Source organism: Silurus aristotelis, assembly GCF_946808225.1.
Source record: "Silurus aristotelis genome assembly, chromosome: 20".
In the NCBI taxonomy this organism is placed as follows: domain Eukaryota; kingdom Metazoa; phylum Chordata; class Actinopteri; order Siluriformes; family Siluridae; genus Silurus; species Silurus aristotelis.
The window spans coordinates 19546307-19566690 of record NC_139593.1 but is presented as its reverse complement, the minus strand read 5'-3'; the positions used below and the strand labels follow the sequence as shown (position 1 = coordinate 19566690).

The window sequence follows — 20384 nt, the reverse complement described above, 5'->3', positions numbered from 1 at the left end:
CTCCCTTTCCTATGATCGATCGCGAACATTTCTGCTAATGACTCGCTGGCGCCGTTTAGCTCGTCCAAACACACTCCTGAGCTAAATACCCTGCGGCTCCCTCGACCGATTTCAGTTTAGCCCCGGCTAGCTGTTTTGAATGCTAGTGGCTAGCCGGTTCTTCCGTTTCATTTCAATTACGACACGTTCGATCGTACTAGACTAGCATCGCATTTTTTTTTTCTCACATAAATGGAGAGTACATTTCAATGACAAACCCCATGCTAAAAAGGGGATTAGCAAAGATTTCTTATAAGCTGGGTTTTTTTTTTTTTTTTTTGTACTTCATTCAACAGAACTGGAGTGTAAATCACATCACCGCTAATCAAAGCTAATCATATTCAGCAGATTATTCAGTTCAAACAAACAAGCCACTCGGGGGGAGAAGATGCTCATTTCGGGAGATAAGGCGCACAAATAGAACGATCAGTATTCAAACGAATGAGGTCGATTAAAGGTCAGCGCCTTTTGTTCGAATGCAGACACACCGACGTTGCGCATGAGATAACGACATGCAAATCCGATTCGAAATATTTACGCTCCGCTCGTGCGGATCCGGCGACGAGGCCTCTGGGTCGCTTCCGTAAATAATTGGAAGAATAAATAAATAAATGGGGCGTGAGCTTCTCCTGGAGTGTACCGTGATTAATGCGCACCAGAGCCGGAGGGCTGCGACGGATATTAGCAGATTAAAGCGTGTCCGTCTTCATCGCCCTCGACGATTGAGATACAAATGGTGGCTTTTTGCGGTTTAATAAAAGCAAGGCTCGGAGTTTATTCTTCTGTTCAGATCGGGTTGAAGTCGATTAGGATGTTTTATACAGACATGGAGTGCAGCTGACTTGATTAGTACTGCCAAAAAAGGCTAACGGTGTTCAATAGACTTATGTTCCCTTTGGTACTATGCAACAAATTCTGTCTTTAAATGGTATGAAGAGGAAAACGAAACAAAAGATCTTCCAATTTAATTCCATTAAAAAAATCCTGGCTTAGCATGAATAAAAGCTTTACGCACCCTTGGTGTCCGGACAGTTCGTTTCCTTAAACATTTCTCCAATACTTTGCAGTGCCTCTTGGAAAACTTGCCAAAAATGTTCCTTACTAGCTGGTGATTCATTATTGTGATTTACTTTATCCCAGAGCAGTTCAATAGGATTTAGGTGCAGTGACTGGGCAGGTCGTTCCATGATAGATATCACTTCAGACCACTGTCCGCTCTCTAACACTTACAGAGCTTGGACGTCCGGTTTGGCCTTCACCACCTTGTTATTTGGTACAGTCCAGATGCAATTGCATGGTGGTGAAGTAAGAAATGGTGGCCATGTTGGTTCAGGATTCCTTTCGCTTTCTGCTATTAGTCTCCAACATTTCCTGCTGCAAAAAAACCCCAAAATATTACACACCCACCTCTTTAGAGGTAAGGCAGAGTCTGCTATAGAAAAAGTTTCCAAACTTTAAACAATCCCTGTATTTACATTAGTTTATATAAATGAATATATTAAAACTGATATACTTTTTGGCCCATTTTAGCCCCGCCTCTTGCAGTGAAATAAGGGTACTGAAATTTAGCTCGTAGCTAAATTACAAATCGGAATGTCCATTTCACTAAAACCCTTTTTTGACCTTTCGCAACGATTTAACGTTTTACCCGCGTAAACGTGGAGGTGTAATCGTTATTCATTTCAGCACCCAACTTGATGACTCATTAGCTTCCTGTTTACAAGCCAAGGCCACACATAAAGCATGGGCAATGCCAGTTTCTAAAGTGAGCTGACATATGACCTATTAACATGAAAATTAAGTGGATTTACGGTGTAAGACCTACAATTTAAACCATTAGCAAGGCTCAGTGGGACGCAAGCTGGAGGAAAATTCGGATTCGGTTTTTGCACATTGGATTATATAACTTGTGTGGACCGAAAGAGTATCCGCTTGATGTGAAGGGGAGAGGGGCGTGGCCAGATCCGATGATGAACAAGCTGCACAAAAGGAACGAAGAATGTTAGCGTAACGTGATGATGTTTCCTTTTGGTGACCCCTGACACCAGAAGAAGGGATGGCGATAAATCAGAAGTGCGTGTCCGAGAGATAAATGATAGCCGGACAGAAAAAGCGGCTGGAGAGATTGATTTAGAGACACTCGGGTCGGAGAACAGGGGAGATGGAGACCAGACGGGTCGTTTTATCTATAAATAATCACCATTAGTTTACATGACATTTATTCGGGGAATAAAGGCCATTTTTACATCCACTTGAGGAATTTAAGTCGATTTGTTTTAGTGTATTTATATCTGGTATTTAAGAAGTAGCATACAAGGAGTGTATCATGGTGTATGACATCGTAGCGGTAGTTGAGTATAGAAGGAGTGGATCAATCCAGCCAACCATCCTACCACCAATATCTCCATCTGCTTACTTATTTATTTCCACACAATCAATTCAGCCAACCAATAAATCCATCCATGCATCTAGCCAATAACCTATAAATCCATTTATTTAATCATCCACCCATTTCTAATCTATCCATCCAACCATATTTCTAATGAATCTGTTTATCTATCCAGCCAAACATTTCTTATTGAGACATCACTCCATCCATCCACTGATCTTTTCATCAACCTGATGAACCAATTATCAACCTATCTATGCATATTGAGATATCCATCAGCATATCAATCCATCCATCCATCCATCCATCCATCCATCCATCCATCCAGCCATCCAGCCATCTTCTTCTCCATTCATCTGTTCAACACTGGAAAAATGCCAGATGCTTTCCATCTTAAACTTTTTTAGACTTTCCAATTTGGGTCAATCCGTGTCCAGGATAGACTTCAGTTCTTGGAAGCTCAGAAGATGGACAAATCATTCTATACCATTCTATGAAACTGTCTTCTGTGACAATTCCAGGAGATTAGTAGTTATAGAAACACCCCAGGTCATCTGGTACCAATGTCTACGCCATGGTTAAAGCCACATAGATCACATTTATTCTCCATTAAACTCTCTTCACCTCCATCTGCATGCCACAGTATGCATTGCTGATTAGATACCTGCATGAACATACAGGTTTACCCAACAATGTGGATGATGAGCGTACAAACAAATAAATTCACACCCGAAGATGTCAATCCGTCCATCATGCATCTGTCTACCTATCCAACACTTGACGATGTGCTCAGTCCCGGGGAAACGTCGGTTAATGGGGACAATTTTACACCAATTTCCAGTGAGGAACGATTGTGCAGTCCATGCTCTGATGGAACCTTTATTAAACCCATCTTTGCAAATTCCTGCACCATCAGTCCCATAATGAAATAGGGAAAATGGACAGCTCCCTTTTCCCTTTCATCTCTCTCTCTTTCTCTCTCTCACTCTGACTGCTTCTACATTTCAATCATTATTGGAAAAGTTCACCCCAGAAAGGAACCCTAGGCTCTGCTGCATTAAGGCAGCATTCAAACTCTGTAACGTATGAAATTGAATTCGTGCTAATCATAGCTAGTCACGTTTACCTGATGGTTTCATTCAAACCTGTGGTGAAGGTGGTCATTTCGGGACACGTAAAACAAAAACAAACCGCTTAAGTTGTGAGACTTTGTGTTTGGGATGCAAATGAGCAGCTAGTATATGAGATAATGAAGGGCTAATAGGGCTGCCGGGATTGCATTTCGGATAAAGAGAGTACTCACATTCAGGCGGGTTAGCAACCCAGGTTTCTCCAGCTCCATCTCCGGACCCCCAGCAGCCATCTTCATCATCACATTGTCCGCTGAACATGACGCCCACGTCCCCACTGCCCATCTCGATCTGGTCCAGAGTGCCAAGTTTAGGGATAGAATGTCCCTGCAGGAGCTGGAACACAGAAAATATACAAACAAACTTGTGTTCAGTTGCTAAATTACGTGCTGAAATGCTAACTAGCCAGGCTTTTGTCCTTCAAAAAAACTAGATATGTATACAGTAATGCTCCGCTTTACCGCGGAATTGCATTTGGCACACAACTCATTAGTTCGGCTGATTTTCACGGTCTCTCGCGAAGAGCACGATAAACCAAAACACATGTAGGGAATTGTTTTTATGGCGTTTTATGTTGAAATAATAAAAAGTATGAATAAAAAAATGTTAATACAGTACAGAAAGTTAAGAATGCGGTGACGTTTTTCTTTAACTCCGCCTCTTTTTTGACATCATAGGACACGCCAACCAATAAACAAGCAGAGAAACTATACGCTACTACAGAACTGTATACAGTACATGTGCTTACTATAAATGTGATACAGTGAACTGTGTTTCTACCAATTTACATCAAATTCATGTTGCAATATTCTTGCAAACGTTTTCTATGTGTGTTTAAAGCGTGTGGGAAAAGGATTTATGACTTAAACAATAAAAAAAATGTAGGTTTTGGGGTGGTGTCCGTTTATCGCGATTTTGGAATGTAGCCACCGTGATAAACGGAGGATTACTGTATTTTTATTTAGCAACTTAGACTGATATTATTTATACAGCAGAGCAGTTGAGGATTTGCTCAAAACCTGATAAGTTGGCGATTAATGGTGCTGGGATTTGAACTCAACCTTAAGAGTGTCAGCGGACGAGGCAGGTGATGGACGTAGGGGACAAAAAACCCACAACAAAAACACATACTTTAAGATAAAGCACAATAAAAACGAGGACATTTTTTTTTTTTTTTTAAGGAAGGAGACTAGCGCTAACAGTGCTAGCTATTGTATGTTGGTGATAATTAGATGCCACCAAGCGGCGATGGAAACAAGTTTAAAACTCGATCCTGATAGGTCGCTTACGGTTGTTTTATCCTCATAAATAAAAAAGGAAGCGCTGATTTTGCAAAAATGTAGTTGAATAAAGAGTTTTGAATTTAAAATGTCGTCAATTTGAAATCTTCCCAAATTGGAAATGCTTCAGAAAAAGTACGCAAAAAAAGCTAATAAAAGTACAGTAACGGATTACATTTACTTTGTTACTGTCCACCACTTTGTTTTTTTTAATTGTTTACTGTTAGCTATACTATAATAAGATTTCATGGAGACATGACTTTTGAAAATTCTCCACATTTGGTCCCTATTTGCTGTTCTTATCACTAATTTTAGTGCAAAGGAAGAATAGTCATGACATGCTTGGGTCTCCTAATTCAAGCGAAGAATAAAAATTTAAGCTACGACATTTAAAAACATTTGATACAATCGTTTGAATCAACTAATATTTTGGAGAAGAACCACATACGGCTGGAAAAGTCAGATGTCCCCATTATCTTTGTCCATACAACCTCACTAGCTAACAACCGAATGGAGACAAGCTTCATTCTTTTCAGTTTGGAACCTGTAAATTACGAATTTCAAGTCGTAACATCAATCCAACTTCTAAAATTAGGTGGATTATGTCTTACTCAAAGACCAAAAAACAGTTTTTAGGTACTTTTGTTATAAAACTTTTATGCCACGAGGCTATTGTGGGTCCATTGTTATTTATTTGATATGCTAATGACCTACAAAATATTCATCCGTCTGGAATAGTGGATCAAATTAAGCTGCGATACAATGACCTTCGGGTAGCGGGACAAATATCTAGCTAGCTAATAACCCTATGAAAGAATGTATTCAACAGAAATCTAATCTGATATGAACCCGAAATTGTATTTTAAGAGATAATGAAGTTTAAATGCTAAATCTACAACAATGTTAGCTAACATGATATTTAGCTACCATCCCTGTATAAAATAGAGTACTGAGTTACTTGCAGCCAGTGGCCCCATCCCAAATCCGTTGTTCACGTCCTTCACAATAAAGCTGAAGTGTTCATCGCCCCAGGGAGTGAAAGAGAAAAATGAGAAAAAGGCCATGATGAAGCATTCCTCTCTGGCCTCAAGCGCCGTACGTTATTCTCAATCACACCTGCACACACACACACACTTCAAAACAGATTGGTTTGTGTTTGAGCACGGCAGAGGCCCGGGGGGACGAAGGGATTTATCTCCTTGGCTGGACAAAAGACCCATACTCTCTCTTTCTTACTGCTCCGGCCATCACTTCATCCTCTGAACGGCGTATTTATTTTAGCTCCATCCTCGGAATGAGAATCAGTGCGGCTGCTTCCCACGCTTTTATTGCCTCGTTGTCTTTCGACACTTTCCGAATGCAGTGATCTGCTCGCTGCAGCCCGAGGCCCAAGATGTCTTATGCAATATTTCGAAATATTCATATTTATTGATGGAAAAGGTCAACTTTTTTATTTTCTAATACTGCTCTAGCCTTTTCTATAAAGGCGCCCTCTAGTGGATAATCAGAATCTAACTAATCAAAGCAAGGCTGCTAGCTAGAATAACAATTTGAATACAGTGACTTCACGTTTAATAATAGGCACTTAACTCCATAGCTAGTTTATGAAACTCTTTCATGGGGGCGGCTCTGTTAAAAAAAAAAAAAATAAATAAAACGATTAGCATAGCAGCGTTGACGACAATATATTTTGTTTACATGCGGTTTGTTTTTCAGGTTGCCTCCCTAAGATTGTAGCTTTTAGATGTAAAACCCAGATCTTGCTTCTATTGCTAGCATAATGCTAATGGAAATATGGATAATACAATACAATCATCATCATCATCAATCCCACTTCAAATTAGGTGTCTTTAACAACTATGAGCATATGTTAAAAAAAAAAAAAAAAAAACAGTTTAAAACATTAACGAATCGGGTACAGTGATTAATAATGTACAGTGAATGATTGTTAATGTCGCACAAAACGTTAACAAAATCTATATTATGTATACAGACATTCGTGGACACCTGACCATAAGACTTGTGGCTTTCTCAACATTCCACATTTAGTCCAGATTTGCTAATCAGCTCCACTCTTCTGGGAAAAATGTTCCACTAGACTTTGTCGAGATTTCAGCTAAGGATGTTAGTGAAATCAGGTACTGATGTGGGTGAGGTGGAGAATTAAGCGCATCTGCTTATACAAACCTGTGCCTCCATATAGAGCCTAATTAGAAGTTAGCATACTTATTTTATGTTGGAAAATAGCTGGCTAGCTGGCTAATCATCAAATTAGCAAAGAGCATCGAAAATGTTTCAAAAGTCAAGTTTTCAGTAGCCCCAAATAGCGAACGTGTATAGAAAGTATAAGTCGTTTACACCACCTGCTGCCTCTGCAAAGCCTACAGCATTGTGGAGAACCCCACACACCCCTCACACACCCCTTACACACACACTCTTAACTCTCCTCCCATCAGGAAAGAGGTTCTGAATCCTCACATCCAACAGTTTGCCTTAAACAATCACATGGCTCAACACACAGAACTGAACTGTACAAAACACACACACACACACACACTCAACTGTGTGTTACTGAACTGTGCAACCTGAACTCAACACACACTCGGTACTCATCTCAATCCATTCCACCACCATATTATATTTACCACCACTATCAGGTCGCAATTATAGAAATTTTTACTAAAGCAAGAAACCCAGTTAAGACTCCAAACCTCTACACTACAACCGCAACTGTGCACCTACATCATCTGGAGCGGTTCAGAATCTATATTTGTCTAATAACATGACAAAAACATTAAAATGTAAATAAAACACAACCTCCTTAGCAAAGATGCAGACTCATAATTTGCACCAAGACCAAATAATTTTCTCTTCCTCCGTAGGCATAAAAAGTCTAACTCAGATGTATTAATGCGTGCAGAGCTACACACCTGTTTTGCCAGTCAACCTTGGCTGTAACAGTTTCCCTCTGACCAACCAATCAGAGGACAAATGCTGGACCATGGTAAATAGGCCAGCAGTGCTGACTATGAAGGCTCTTAGCAGATTAGATTGACATGGCAGCACATAGAGGCTGAAATCTGATTGGACAAAAATTTTTACATCCACATACACGTACTGGAAGCAGTGCAGCCGAGAGAAACACTAAGAAATGAAGAGAATAAACTGTTGGGAATAAATGAATACAATTTCATGGAACAAATATTAGAATTTAGGTTGTAAATGTAGGTCAGTGCTTCTGATAGTGTTCAGGCCAGCAGAGAAGGCTTTGCTGGCCCTGACCGCCCGCCACTGTATTATACTGTCATATTATGCTGTTTTGCACCTCTCGACTGCTGCTACTGCTGTTTTGCACTACATTGCGTTTATGTTTACAAAAACACTCTTGTTTATAGTCTGCACTAGTTTGCACATTACTGTATAATCATAGTATACAAAAGGTTTACTGGCAGCACTATTGTGTGTTTTGTGTATTTGTCCCACATTGCCTTCTGTTGTCTGTCTGCATTGTTGCACTTTATATGGTGAGGACACTTACTTTAGTTCTTATCTCTGTGTCCTGTTATGTAGCTTTATGTCGTGTGATGTAGCTCTATGTTGTTGTATGAAGCACCAGCGTTCTGGAGGAACGTTGTCTCATTTCACTGTGTACTGTGCGATACATAGGGAAGAAATGACAATAAAAGCTTCTTGACCTGACTTATGCTCACAAAATGCAAGTCTGAAGTAAAAAAAAAAAAAAACAGACAGCAAGCTAAAAGAAACTAGTTAGCATAAAAATGCATGCAACTAGCTGCTTTTTTATTATTAAGCTAAGAATCGAACTGCTTGGTCTTTATGTAGACATGAAATAAAGTGTAATGTAACGTATCTGTTGTGACGCTCTGTTTAAAATCTCATATTGCATCACTGTTGAAAAGCGACAGATGCTACATTGTCTCGCGGCAATTAATAAATAGAAGCTTCAGAGTCCCCAAAAGTGTGTCACGTCTTTAAAAACTGTCCATCTGCCGCCACGTGTCAATTAAGACTGTTTAAACGCGTGGATTGGCCGTAAAACGGGCAGAATAAATGCTAAAAACCAGCGGTAAAAATTCAATAAAAACGATACGCCTCAGATGGCCTGAACGCTTTACAGCTCTTCGCAAAGTATATTTTATAAAAACGGGTCGCTCTTCACTCAGAGATAAATGAAATAAAAGTATAGTGAATATAATGATCCAGTCGATTGAACTCGGTCTGCACTCAAAGGCTCGACGCCGTAAAAATTCCCAGAGAATAACATCAAATCGCTCAGAAATCGCTCCCATTCATCACACACCACAGATGACTGACTGACTCTTCTTTTTCCGAATCGAGGCACCGTGTCATCCACTTGTTGCTTCCTTTCCATTTCGAAAGCAAACCTTTTCCAGAGACTCGAACTGCGAACAAGCAGTTGTATCAGTAAGCTACATGGCCCCTTTTAAAGAAGAGTAGATGAAGAAAAAGAAGCTAAAACCCTGTCCACATACAGTGTACAAGCAAACACGAATAAAGCTAACACCTATGGTATCACATTACAAAAATTCTGTAAAAGCCTGGATAAAAAATTGCGCTACGGCTGCCAAGCTTGCTAGCTCCTACCCAGCTAAGTTGTAATAATAAACCTGGTGAATGAAATGAAATTAGCATGATTCTGAAGAAAATGTAAACGATATTTTTGTTTATGTTTTTGTTTGTTAGCTTAAGTTCTGTGTTAATTTCAAGTGTTACTTGATAATAATCCTCCTTATACTAAACTAATCAGGACTTAGCATATGTATGTAAAAAATATATATATATTTAGAAACGAGCTACATCGGTGACTACTCCGATGGCTAATCCGCAAATTAGCAAAAACATCAAGTGTGCACCGATGTCAAGTATTCAGTAGCCCTAACTTGCTAGCGAATGTGTGTAAAATCTAGGTTCAATGTATACAAAGTTTAATTGGCCTGCTAAATTTAGAAATTAGGTAAATAATAAATAAAAACGTAACAGAATTTAGCAAAAATAGACATCCCATAAGCTAATTATCTCATAAGTTAGCGCACTTCAGGTTATTCCTGACAAAAAAAAGCCAATTGCAGGCAAACTTTTAACTAATGGGTCTGTTAGTAGTTAGCATTGAGAAAAAAAAAGTTATTTAGAATATAGCGTTCGTGTAAATGAAGGCATTAATATTAATAACTATTCTATATCATGTATTTCATTAGCAGGGGATAAAATCAGGCTTATTTTTTCTAATTAGAATAATGGTCTGCTGGCGTACTGGCTAATTAGCTGGTAACAAAATGGTGTGTTAAGAAGCTAGCTGGAATCTAAAAAAAAAGGACTGCATCGTTTGTTGGTTAATGAGCTAATTTGTAAATTAGCATAAAAGCCTGATTGATAATTGTAACCCTGTGATGATTCGCTTCATTTAGTATTTGGTTAATGTCGGCGATGGAGATAGAAAGCAAGGCGAGTAAAATAGATAGCGTAAATATATGTAACACACACACAAGGCGGCTAACTCTTCGTCTTAGCCGAGTTCTCGAGTGTACTGTTGGCGTATGTTATTAGCTTGTAGGAAAGAAAAAAAAGAAAGGAAGAAAGAGAGAGACGGCAAGATAATTGAGGAAAGAGAAGCAGAGATTAAAGGCGACAGTGTGAAGCCATCGATCAGGGATTAAACAAAAGCTCTGTCTCGCGCTTTCAAAGTGTTTTTCTTTTTTTCTTTTCCCCGCTCCTGGAAATCTGACGGCTCTCCTTTCTGGCACTAACACAGCGTAGCGATGCTAAAGAGCGATAGCCCTGATTATCCTTCGTTCATGCTGGCGTTTATTTCCAGGGTGATGAGAGTCAAGTGATAACGGCCCCATGCTGCCTTTATGCTTCGTGCCAACGTCGAGAAGTGTTTTTTTATTTATATATATATATATATATATATATATATATATATATATATATATATATATATATATATATATATATACACTTTTTTTCCCCTCTGTCGTTAACGCATTACGCTTAATGTTTCCTCAGTAAGATTAGCAATTTATGTTTGCTCAGACTTTCTGAGCGAGAGCCGAACACGGCTTTCCGGGTGAGCGGGCCCGTGACCCTGCCGGTCCAAGCTGTACGGAAAGCCACTGAAAGGCACACACAAACACATGCGCGCGCCAAGCCAACCGTGTCGTTCCATTAGCAGTTTGTTTTTTTATTATTATTAGCGCTGTTTCTACAAAAAAAAAAGGCGTTTTTCAGAAATGCGGCGTAAGCTAAATGCTAATGTGCAAACTCTGGGAAGTGGAACATCTGATATTCGGAGGAAATGGAAACGCTGTTAACAGCAACATCGTTAGCATTAGCATTTAAAGCTCTCGAAACACTGCGGACCTTCTGTCTTTTCTTGATATTCGATTACAGTGTATGGACAAGAAGTTTGTGAACACCCCCATGTGCCCATTTTCCTCCACTAGATTTTGGAATGTGCATGTGGAGATTTGTGCTCATTCAGAGATAAAAGTCAGAGTAAAGTCAGGTACTGATGTAGGTGGTTCTATAGGGTTGAGGGTCAAAGTTCTATAGCAGGAAATCTTCCACTTGATCACATGTAAAGCATATCTTCATAGAACTGGTGTTGTGCACAGCTGGAAAAGTTTTTGGGTCTCCTAGTCCTAAGTCCTACTTTCCGGATTCACCTGATTCATTCTGACGCCCCATCTCTGGATGAAGTTCTCTTCAATTTCGAAACCATTCTGCTCAGCTCAGGATTGTTCCACATGAACAGCCTGAAGATCTAAGAAATTACTGAGCAACTCAAGAACTATGAGGATGGATTTGGACTGTAATTAATATCAACAGTCTACTACAATGGTACAGGAGTTCAATTTGTACGAAAAGACCAATGAACCGTACAGTCTGGTTCCTCAAGGTTTCTTCCTTAGGCAGTTATTCCTTAGAAATAAACATATAAGGGATAAACTTATAGGCACTAACATATCAATTTAAATTTAATCTCTTTATCTCTGTAGCTTTGGGACAGTGTCTATTGTTAAAAGCGCTTCAATCTACCTTATGTCTCCATGTAGTTTTCTCTTTGTTATTATCTGTTCATTTATTTGGGTTTTTTCTCTCTGTCTCAGTTTTTTTTTCCCACAGATTGTGTGTTTGAAGGATCATTCATCATTTTGGTCCTGATTGGTTTGTCTCGAATGACACCCGGAGTGTCCCTAGGAAGCCTACATCAATCCCGACCTCCTAGACTTCTAATAGCTCGGTAAAAAGTCGAACTGCGAGAGTATAGTTTTTCGAGTGGGCTTCTTGAGAGGAATCGGTGTGATGCCTCTAATCCCGGCTCATCAACATTCACCCTGACGCTCTGGCTTGCAGCGTTTCGCACAGGCGCCTATCGCAGGCCGAGCAGGAACAGGACGAGGCGGCGTGCTGAAGAGCGGGCCGCGTTATCTACCGCTGCTTCATGGCGCGGGGGGAAAATGGATTCATTGTGAGGCTTGACAGCGTTATTAGCGCCGCGGCAACATATAAACCACAGCTTCATTAAGCTCATGATGATGATGCAGGTGCAGCGATCCGTTCATTACTCGGCGTGAATTTCAAAAAACAACCGGTAGAACTCGTTAATGAGAAAGAAAAAAAAATGAGGATTGATACGAGTGATGGTTTTAGTACCAACTAGGTGGAAAAGAGCTGATAAGTAAGCTGAGGCAAATGTCAACAATCGGGATGGTTCCGTTATTATTTCCACAGTCAACAGCATCATATGTTATATACTTGCGTGTTGAGCTAGCATGGGAGCTGAGATATAACCGTAAGATTTCTACCAGACTAGCTAGCTTCGCACATATTGTGGTGTTAGTTCACATATGGAAGTTGAGAGAAATTTTCTGATTTATTTTCGCAAATTACCAACAAATCTGAGGTAAATGTTGATGTTCTTGAAAACTTTTTTGTTCAATCAGATTTCAGCCTCTATGTGCTGTCATGTCAATATAATCTGCCCAGAGCCTTCAAAGTCAGTACTGCTGGCCTATTTTACCATAAAGAAAATTATTATCAATGAGTCTGTTTCTTTAACCAATCAGATTTCAAATTCGCCTCACAGGGCAGCTAGCTGGCCCAGAATAGCATCAGAATCTTTCCGTTCTTTGATTGGTTGGTCAGAGGGAAACTGTTATAGCCAAGTTCGACTGGCAAAACACGTGTGTAGCTCTACACACATTAATACATCTGAGTTAGACTTTTTCTTGCCTACAGGGGAAGAGAAATTGATTTGGTCTCGAACATAGTTAAAAATACATTGAGAAGAAAGCTAGACATCGTGAGGAGGTCGTCCAACCCCGAATATTGTCTCAGCCCGGGAAAGGGTTTGTTCTACACTTTCAGACCAGTGAATACGAGCGGTACCACTGGATTACAGCCTCTGAGGGGCGGTGCAAATTATGAGTCTGCATCTCTGCTAAGGAGGTTGTATTTTATTTAAATTTTTATGTTTTTGTCATGTTATTGGACAAATATTGATTCTGAACTGCTCCAGATGTTGTAGGTGCACAGTTGTGGTTTTAGTGTAGAGGTTTTTTTTTTACTGGGAGAGTCTTAACTGGGTTTCTTGCTTTAGTAAAACGGTTTTCACCCTCAATATGTGAAATGCCTCTCTCTCTTTGAAATGCCACACGTTGTTATATTGCGTTTTTGTACAGTATTGATGGTTTCTATAACTGCGACGTGATAGTGGTGGAATTAAGAGGTGGATTAAGTCGAGTAAGTTTCCACTGAAGGCCCAGGTACCAAATGCACAGCCCACCACTGCATTTAGTATGGCGGAAACCATAAAATTTGGGTTAGCAATCAATGGTAAATGTTGATGTTCTGGATAATTCTGTCTCATTTCTCTAAAGTAAATGTTGATGTTCTGGATAATTATGTCTCGTAATCTGAGGTAAATATTGATGTTCTGAATAATTCTTTCTCCTTTTCTAAGGTAAGTATTGATGTTCTAGATAATTTTGTCTCATTAGAACCTCAGGAACATACATTCGTTTCTTTTATTGTCAGCCAAATGACAGTTCTGAGGTTTCGGCGTCCATGTTCCACTGCGAATGGCGAGCGTGTTACAGTTTGGAAAGTGTTACCTCACGTCAAAGTCATGCGATTAGACGTGTGTTTCTGCTTCGTTGATGAGCACTAAATAATAGCACAGACGCTAGCAATGCAGAGCCTTTAGTATGCGTGTTCAAAATATTCCATAAAAAAACGTTATCAGAGAGGACCGAATGTGTGTGAGTGTATGAGTGTGTGTGTGTGAAGACCCTATATTCTGATGGAAGAGAGAAAGTGTGTGGAGCTTATATTCTGATGAAAGTGTGTGTCCAGGCTGGAATGAAGTAATCTAAATGCGTTCAGGTTCAGATGGCGTTTTCTTTGTGTGTGTGTGTGTGTGTGTGTGTGTGTGTTAGAGAAATGCCAGTGTGTCAGAATGATCAATAACCCCATTAACTAGGGGGAAAAAAGACACATGAACCTGTAACCGTTCTTATATGGAGATTTTGGAACAAAATGCATTGCAGCAGCTCATAATAATATACGGCTTATAGCAGATTAACGTAAAGCGATGACTAGCATTTGTTGTAATGCTAGTCTGAGAGATAACCTGTTTACTGATTAGCCTGATTTTACAGTGCTAGGTTACCCTTCAGTGTATACTACGCTACTTGTTTGCTGACTAGCCTGCTTACTATAATGCTAGTTTACACTTTAGCGGCTAGTTTGCGGATTAACTTGCTTACCATATGCTACATCACTGGTTAACCTGTTTATCCAATTTAGCCTGATTTCTCCTATTTTAATATTCGTTTGCGCTTTGGCGTGTTCACTTCTATGCCAATTTGTAAGTAAACTCTAGATTTTAATGCTAGTTTGTGCTGTAGACTTTTTACTTTGATGCTAACTTGTTAACTGAAGTTTTTTTTTATTATTACTACAATTCCATGTTTTTGGGTTAGTGCAAAAACGGAGTCACTAGCGAACTCGTGGCCTACAGAGTTCAGATGAGCTGCTGTTCCGTCAGCATGAGGCAGCGGCATTGCCGGGGGATTTACGCAGCTCTCTTCAGGTTCTGCAAATGAGGTGCCCCGGGGCGGCTAAGCGGTGCGCACTACAAAGAGAGCGAGCTAAACGGGTTTCAAGCCAGGGTTTCCTTCTTCTAGATTTCAAGGGATATGGCGAATCTCTTCTGAGATCAGTCGCAACCTGAAATCGAGTCCCAGCCTGGAGCTAAACCAAGTCGATGTACACATCAGACTTATGATGCTGATGTAAGAAAAAAAATCTTAGTTTTTTTGTTCGTTAGCTGACAGATTACCAAACTACGTTTTCTAAAATTATGCTAGTCTAATGGTTTACACTTTTGAATAACACCGATGTAGCCTGGCTACATTGCTAGCATCAGCCTGATGGCCTGCTAGCCACCATTAACCCATACATCAAGGTCGCAGTCTAGGGTTCGTTGCATTACTAGATGGTAATCACACGATCTGACGGTTAAAACTGGAAAAATTAACCATACATCCTGTCCTTAGAGACATTTCCTGATTGTGAGAGCTAACGCCAGGGAGTAAAATGTAAAAAAAAGAAAACACGCACACACACACACCAACATGGTCAGCAATTAGCCATTAAAAACAGATTGATATAAATGGCTTTAGAAGAGCAGCTGTGTGACGCCGATAAGCCTCATTAGCATGCGCCTCGTTTAGCCCGAAGCTTAACGAAGCACTCGCTAATTAACACACCATTGCTGTGTGCACTACCAAGTGCACTTTATAGATCCTCTGTTCTTAGACGTTCTAGTAAATATATCTATCTCTATATAACGTTTCTGTCCCAATCGCTAGTTCATATCGTCTCGAACTCTACAGTTAGCGTTCTTATAGAATGCCAGGGTCCGTCTCAAATCAACGTTCAGGGTGCGTAAATGCTAACACAACAATCCTAAATCTGTCATAGTGGCTCTATCCCAAATGACAGTTGATCCTTAGTTACAATTCTTCCTTAAACATTTGTTAATGCTAATGCATTTTTAAGATAATTTGTTTTGTCCCAAATAGCGCCGTCCATCACTATTTGGTGTCTCTACTTCACAAATGACTACTGGAACGTCCACTGGTACGACAGAAATGGCGTCATTTTGCTGGAATGTCACTCATATAAAGCAGCTTGAGTTGCTAATTAACACACGTTTCTACACGTTTATCATGCTAATCTCTGAATGCTAATCTCTAAATGCTAATTAACATCTAAATAGACCATAGGAAGGCTGAGTCCCAAACCACATTCCCTTTGAATGTCACCTTTGCGCGTATATATTCAATGCCAGTGAGTTTGAAAAAACATGCTAATAGGATAGTGGAAATTGCAGTGTGTGTGTGTGTGTGTGTGTGTGTGTGTGTGTGTGTGTGTGTGTGTGTGTGTGTGTGTGAGAAATATTCTGGTTAAAGTGTCAACACAAATTTGAAAATGTCACGAGTGGGGGTTCGGGTATCATGACGTTTATTTACCTCAGCGTTCATATTTACTGCCCAATTTATCACCAGTTAGAAATGAAATGTTTATTACATTGTGTGTGTGTGTGTGTGTGTGTGTGTGTGTGTGTGTGTGTGTGTGTGTGTGTGTGTCTGTTCAGCGTTTGACTCAGGCAGATGCTGCTCTTTCCTGACAGCCTCATTTATCAAATTAACGTCAACTTTTTTTTGGGTGAAATTTGTGTGAGAAATGATTAGCATGGCTTAGGTCAGCTAATGCCGCATGCTAGCGCTAATCCAAACCTGTGTGTGTGTTTGGAGTTCTTTTGTGTGCAGGTGTGTGTGTGTTTTTTTTTTTTTTTTTGTGGAAACTCACAACTTTTTCAAATACTTTAGCAAACTTTTTACTTTGTGTTGCTTATGTTACATTAGCATGATTAGCTGCTTCGGTTTCACACAGATACATCATTTAGCCATTTTGTGACTCTGGAATTAAATTTTTCATAGAGTTTTTCTATGGATTAAGAATTGTGTGTGATTGTGTAAGAGTTGTGTGTGATTGTGTAAGAGTTGTATATGATTGTGTAAGAGTTGTGTGTGATTTTGTTTATGTATATGATTGTGTAAGAGTTGTGTATGATTCTGTAAGAGTTGTGTATGATTGCGTGAGGGCTGTGTATAATTGTGTGAGGGTTGTGTATGATTGTGTAAGGGTTGTATATGATTGTGTAAGAGTTGTATATAATTGTGTAAGGGTTGTATATGATTGTGTAAGAGTTGTGTATGATTCTGTAAGAGTTGTGTATGATTGCGTGAGGGCTGTGTATAATTGCGTGAGGGTTGTGTATGATTGCGTAAGGGTTGTATATGATTGTGTAAGAGTTGTATATGATTGTGTAAGGGTTGTATATGATTGTGTAAGAGTTGTGTATGATTGTGTAAGAGTTGTGTGTGATTTTGTTTATGTATATGATTGTGTAAGAGTTGTGTATGATTCTGTAAGAGTTGTGTATGATTGCGTGAGGGCTGTGTATAATTGTGTGAGGGTTGTGTATGATTGTGTAAGGGTTGTATATGATTGTGTAAGAGTTGTATATAATTGTGTAAGGGTTGTATATGATTGTGTAAGAGTTGTGTATGATTCTGTAAGAGTTGTGTATGATTGCGTGAGGGCTGTGTATAATTGCGTGAGGGTTGTGTATGATTGCGTAAGGGTTGTATATGATTGTGTAAGAGTTGTATATGATTGTGTAAGGGTTGTATATGATTGTGTAAGAGTTGTGTATGATTGCGTGAGGGCTGTGTATAATTGCGTGAGGGTTGTGTATGATTGCGTAAGGGTTGTATATGATTGTGTAAGAGTTGTATATGATTGTGTAAGGGTTGTATATGATTGTGTAAGAGTTGTGTATGATTGTGTAAGAGTTGTATATGATTGTGTAAGAGTTGTGTGTGATTTTGTTTATGTATATGATTGTGTAAGAGTTGTGTATGATTCTGTAAGAGTTGTGTATGATTGCGTGAGGGCTGTGTATAATTGTGTGAGGGTTGTGTATGATTGTGTAAGGGTTGTATATGATTGTGTAAGAGTTGTATATAATTGTGTAAGGGTTGTATATGATTGTGTAAGAGTTGTGTATGATTCTGTAAGAGTTGTGTATGATTGCGTGAGGGCTGTGTATAATTGCGTGAGGGTTGTGTATGATTGCGTAAGGGTTGTATATGATTGTGTAAGAGTTGTATATGATTGTGTAAGAGTTGTGTATGATTGTGTAAGAGTTGTATATGATTGTGTAAGAGTTGTGTATGATTGTGTAAGGGTTGTACATGTTTGTGTAAGAGTTGTGTATGATTGTGTAAGGGTTGTATATGATTGTGTGAGGGTTGTGTTTAATTTTGTTTATGTATATGATTGTGTAAGAGTTGTATATGATTGTGTAAGAGTTGTGTATGATTGTGTAAGAGTTGTGTATGATTGTGTAAGAGTTGTATATGATTGTGTAAGAGTTGTGTATGATTGTGTAAGAGTTGTGTATGATTGCGTGAGGGCTGTGTATAATTGCGTGAGGGTTGTGTATGATTGCGTAAGGGTTGTATATGATTGTGTAAGAGTTGTATATAATTGTGTAAGGGTTGTATATGATTGTGTAAGAGTTGTGTATGATTCTGTAAGAGTTGTGTATGATTGCGTGAGGGCTGTGTATAATTGCGTGAGGGTTGTGTATGATTGCGTAAGGGTTGTATATGATTGTGTAAGAGTTGTATATGATTGTGTAAGAGTTGTATATGATTGTGTAAGAGTTGTGTATGATTGTGTAAGAGTTGTATATGATTGTGTAAGAGTTGTGTATGATTGTGTAAGGGTTGTACATGTTTGTGTAAGAGTTGTGTATGATTGTGTAAGGGTTGTATATGATTGTGTGAGGGTTGTGTTTAATTTTGTTTATGTATATGATTGTGTAAGAGTTGTATATGATTGTGTAAGAGTTGTGTATGATTGTGTAAGAGTTGTATATGATTGTGTAAGGGTTGTGTAGGATTTTGTTTATGTATATGATTGTGTAAGAGTTGTATATGATTGTGTAAGAGTTGTGTATGATTGTGTAAGAGTTGTATATGATTGTGTAAGGGTTGTGTAGGATTTTGTTTATGTATATGATTGTGTAAGAGTTGTATATGATTGTGTAAGAGTTGTGTATGATTGTGTAAGAGTTGTATATGATTGTGTAAGGGTTGTGTAGGATTTTGTTTATGTATTTGATTATTCATTTATTCATAATTCAATTATTTTTTGTTTATCACGTTAATTAAACAGATGACAAATAAAAACAAATGTGTTTAATTAGCATCAAAGGACTTCAACCGTGAAAACTGTTGTTAATGAGAGTCTGTGTGTGTGTGTGTGTGTGTGTGTGTGTGTGTGTGTGTGTGTGTGTGTGTGTGTGTGTGTGTGTGTGTGTTTTGATATTAAACAAACAAGTCCAGACCCAAACAGGAACTCGGCAGCAGCACAGAGTAAATATTGACCGTCTATAATACAATAATGCACCAACTTCTAATTGAAACCAGTTCAGTAGTGATGAAGAAACTGCTGGAAATAATGTGCATTATGAGGTTTCTCTCTCACACACACACACACACACACACACACACACACACACACACACACACACACACACACACACACACACACACACACACACACCAATTCAAAGACCGTTTCCTGCTGCTGCCATTTCCACCATTCTAAAAAATACAAGAAAATAAACAAACAAATAAACAAACAAATAAATAAATATCCATTTCTTTCCCCAGGAAAAAAAAATCAATTTATATTCACTGTAAGTGGGGGGAAAAACCAACAAAAAACAGAGCGACAGACATATTTACTGCTGATGCACTTGAGGAGCTGAAGACGAGGGAAAGAAGAAAAAAAAAGAAGAAATAAATGAATCAGACAGAAAGCAAGAAAGAAAGCAAGAAAGAAAGCAAGAAAGAAAGAAAGAAAGTAAGAAAGATAGAAAGAGAGGGAGGGAGAAAGGGAGGGAGGGGAGAGACAAAGAAAGAAAGCAAGAAATTAAGAAAGATAGAAAGAGAGGGAGGGAGGGAGGGAGGAAGGGAGGGGAGAGACAAAGAAAGAAAGAAAGAAAGAAAGAAAGAAAGAAAGAAAGAAAGAAAGAAAGAAAGAAAGAAAGAAAGAAAGAAAGAAAGAAAGAAAGAAAGAAAGAAAGAAAGAGAGAGAGGGGGAGAGGGAGGGAGAAAATAATCAAAATAAAGGCAGAAAGAAAAGGAAGAATGGAACGAGGGAAACGAGGGAAAGGGAACAAAAAAGGATAAAGAAACAAAAAAAGAAGGATGAACAAAAACATTAGTTATAATTTGAAAAAATTATTTGAAAAACTAATAATAAGTTGGAGACAGAGGAATAAATCAAAGAAGGCTAAAAAGAATGTTTTGGATCCTCCCTCTTTAGCCCCGCCTCTTTCCCAGGTTACACCCC

General features: G+C 39.0%; 1 protein-coding gene across 3 annotated transcripts in view; it reads right to left on the bottom strand.

Annotated features, from left to right (window-relative positions):
* The window catches only part of gpc5a (glypican 5a), a 99470-nt gene that overhangs the window by 23669 nt on the left and 55417 nt on the right, over positions 1-20384 (bottom strand). For all 3 annotated transcript variants that reach the window (XM_083522333.1, XM_083522331.1, XM_083522332.1), the window contains one exon: positions 3732-3894. In XM_083522333.1, the coding sequence (XP_083378459.1) occupies positions 3732-3894 (163 nt within the window). The remainder of the gene's footprint in view (positions 1-3731; positions 3895-20384) is intronic.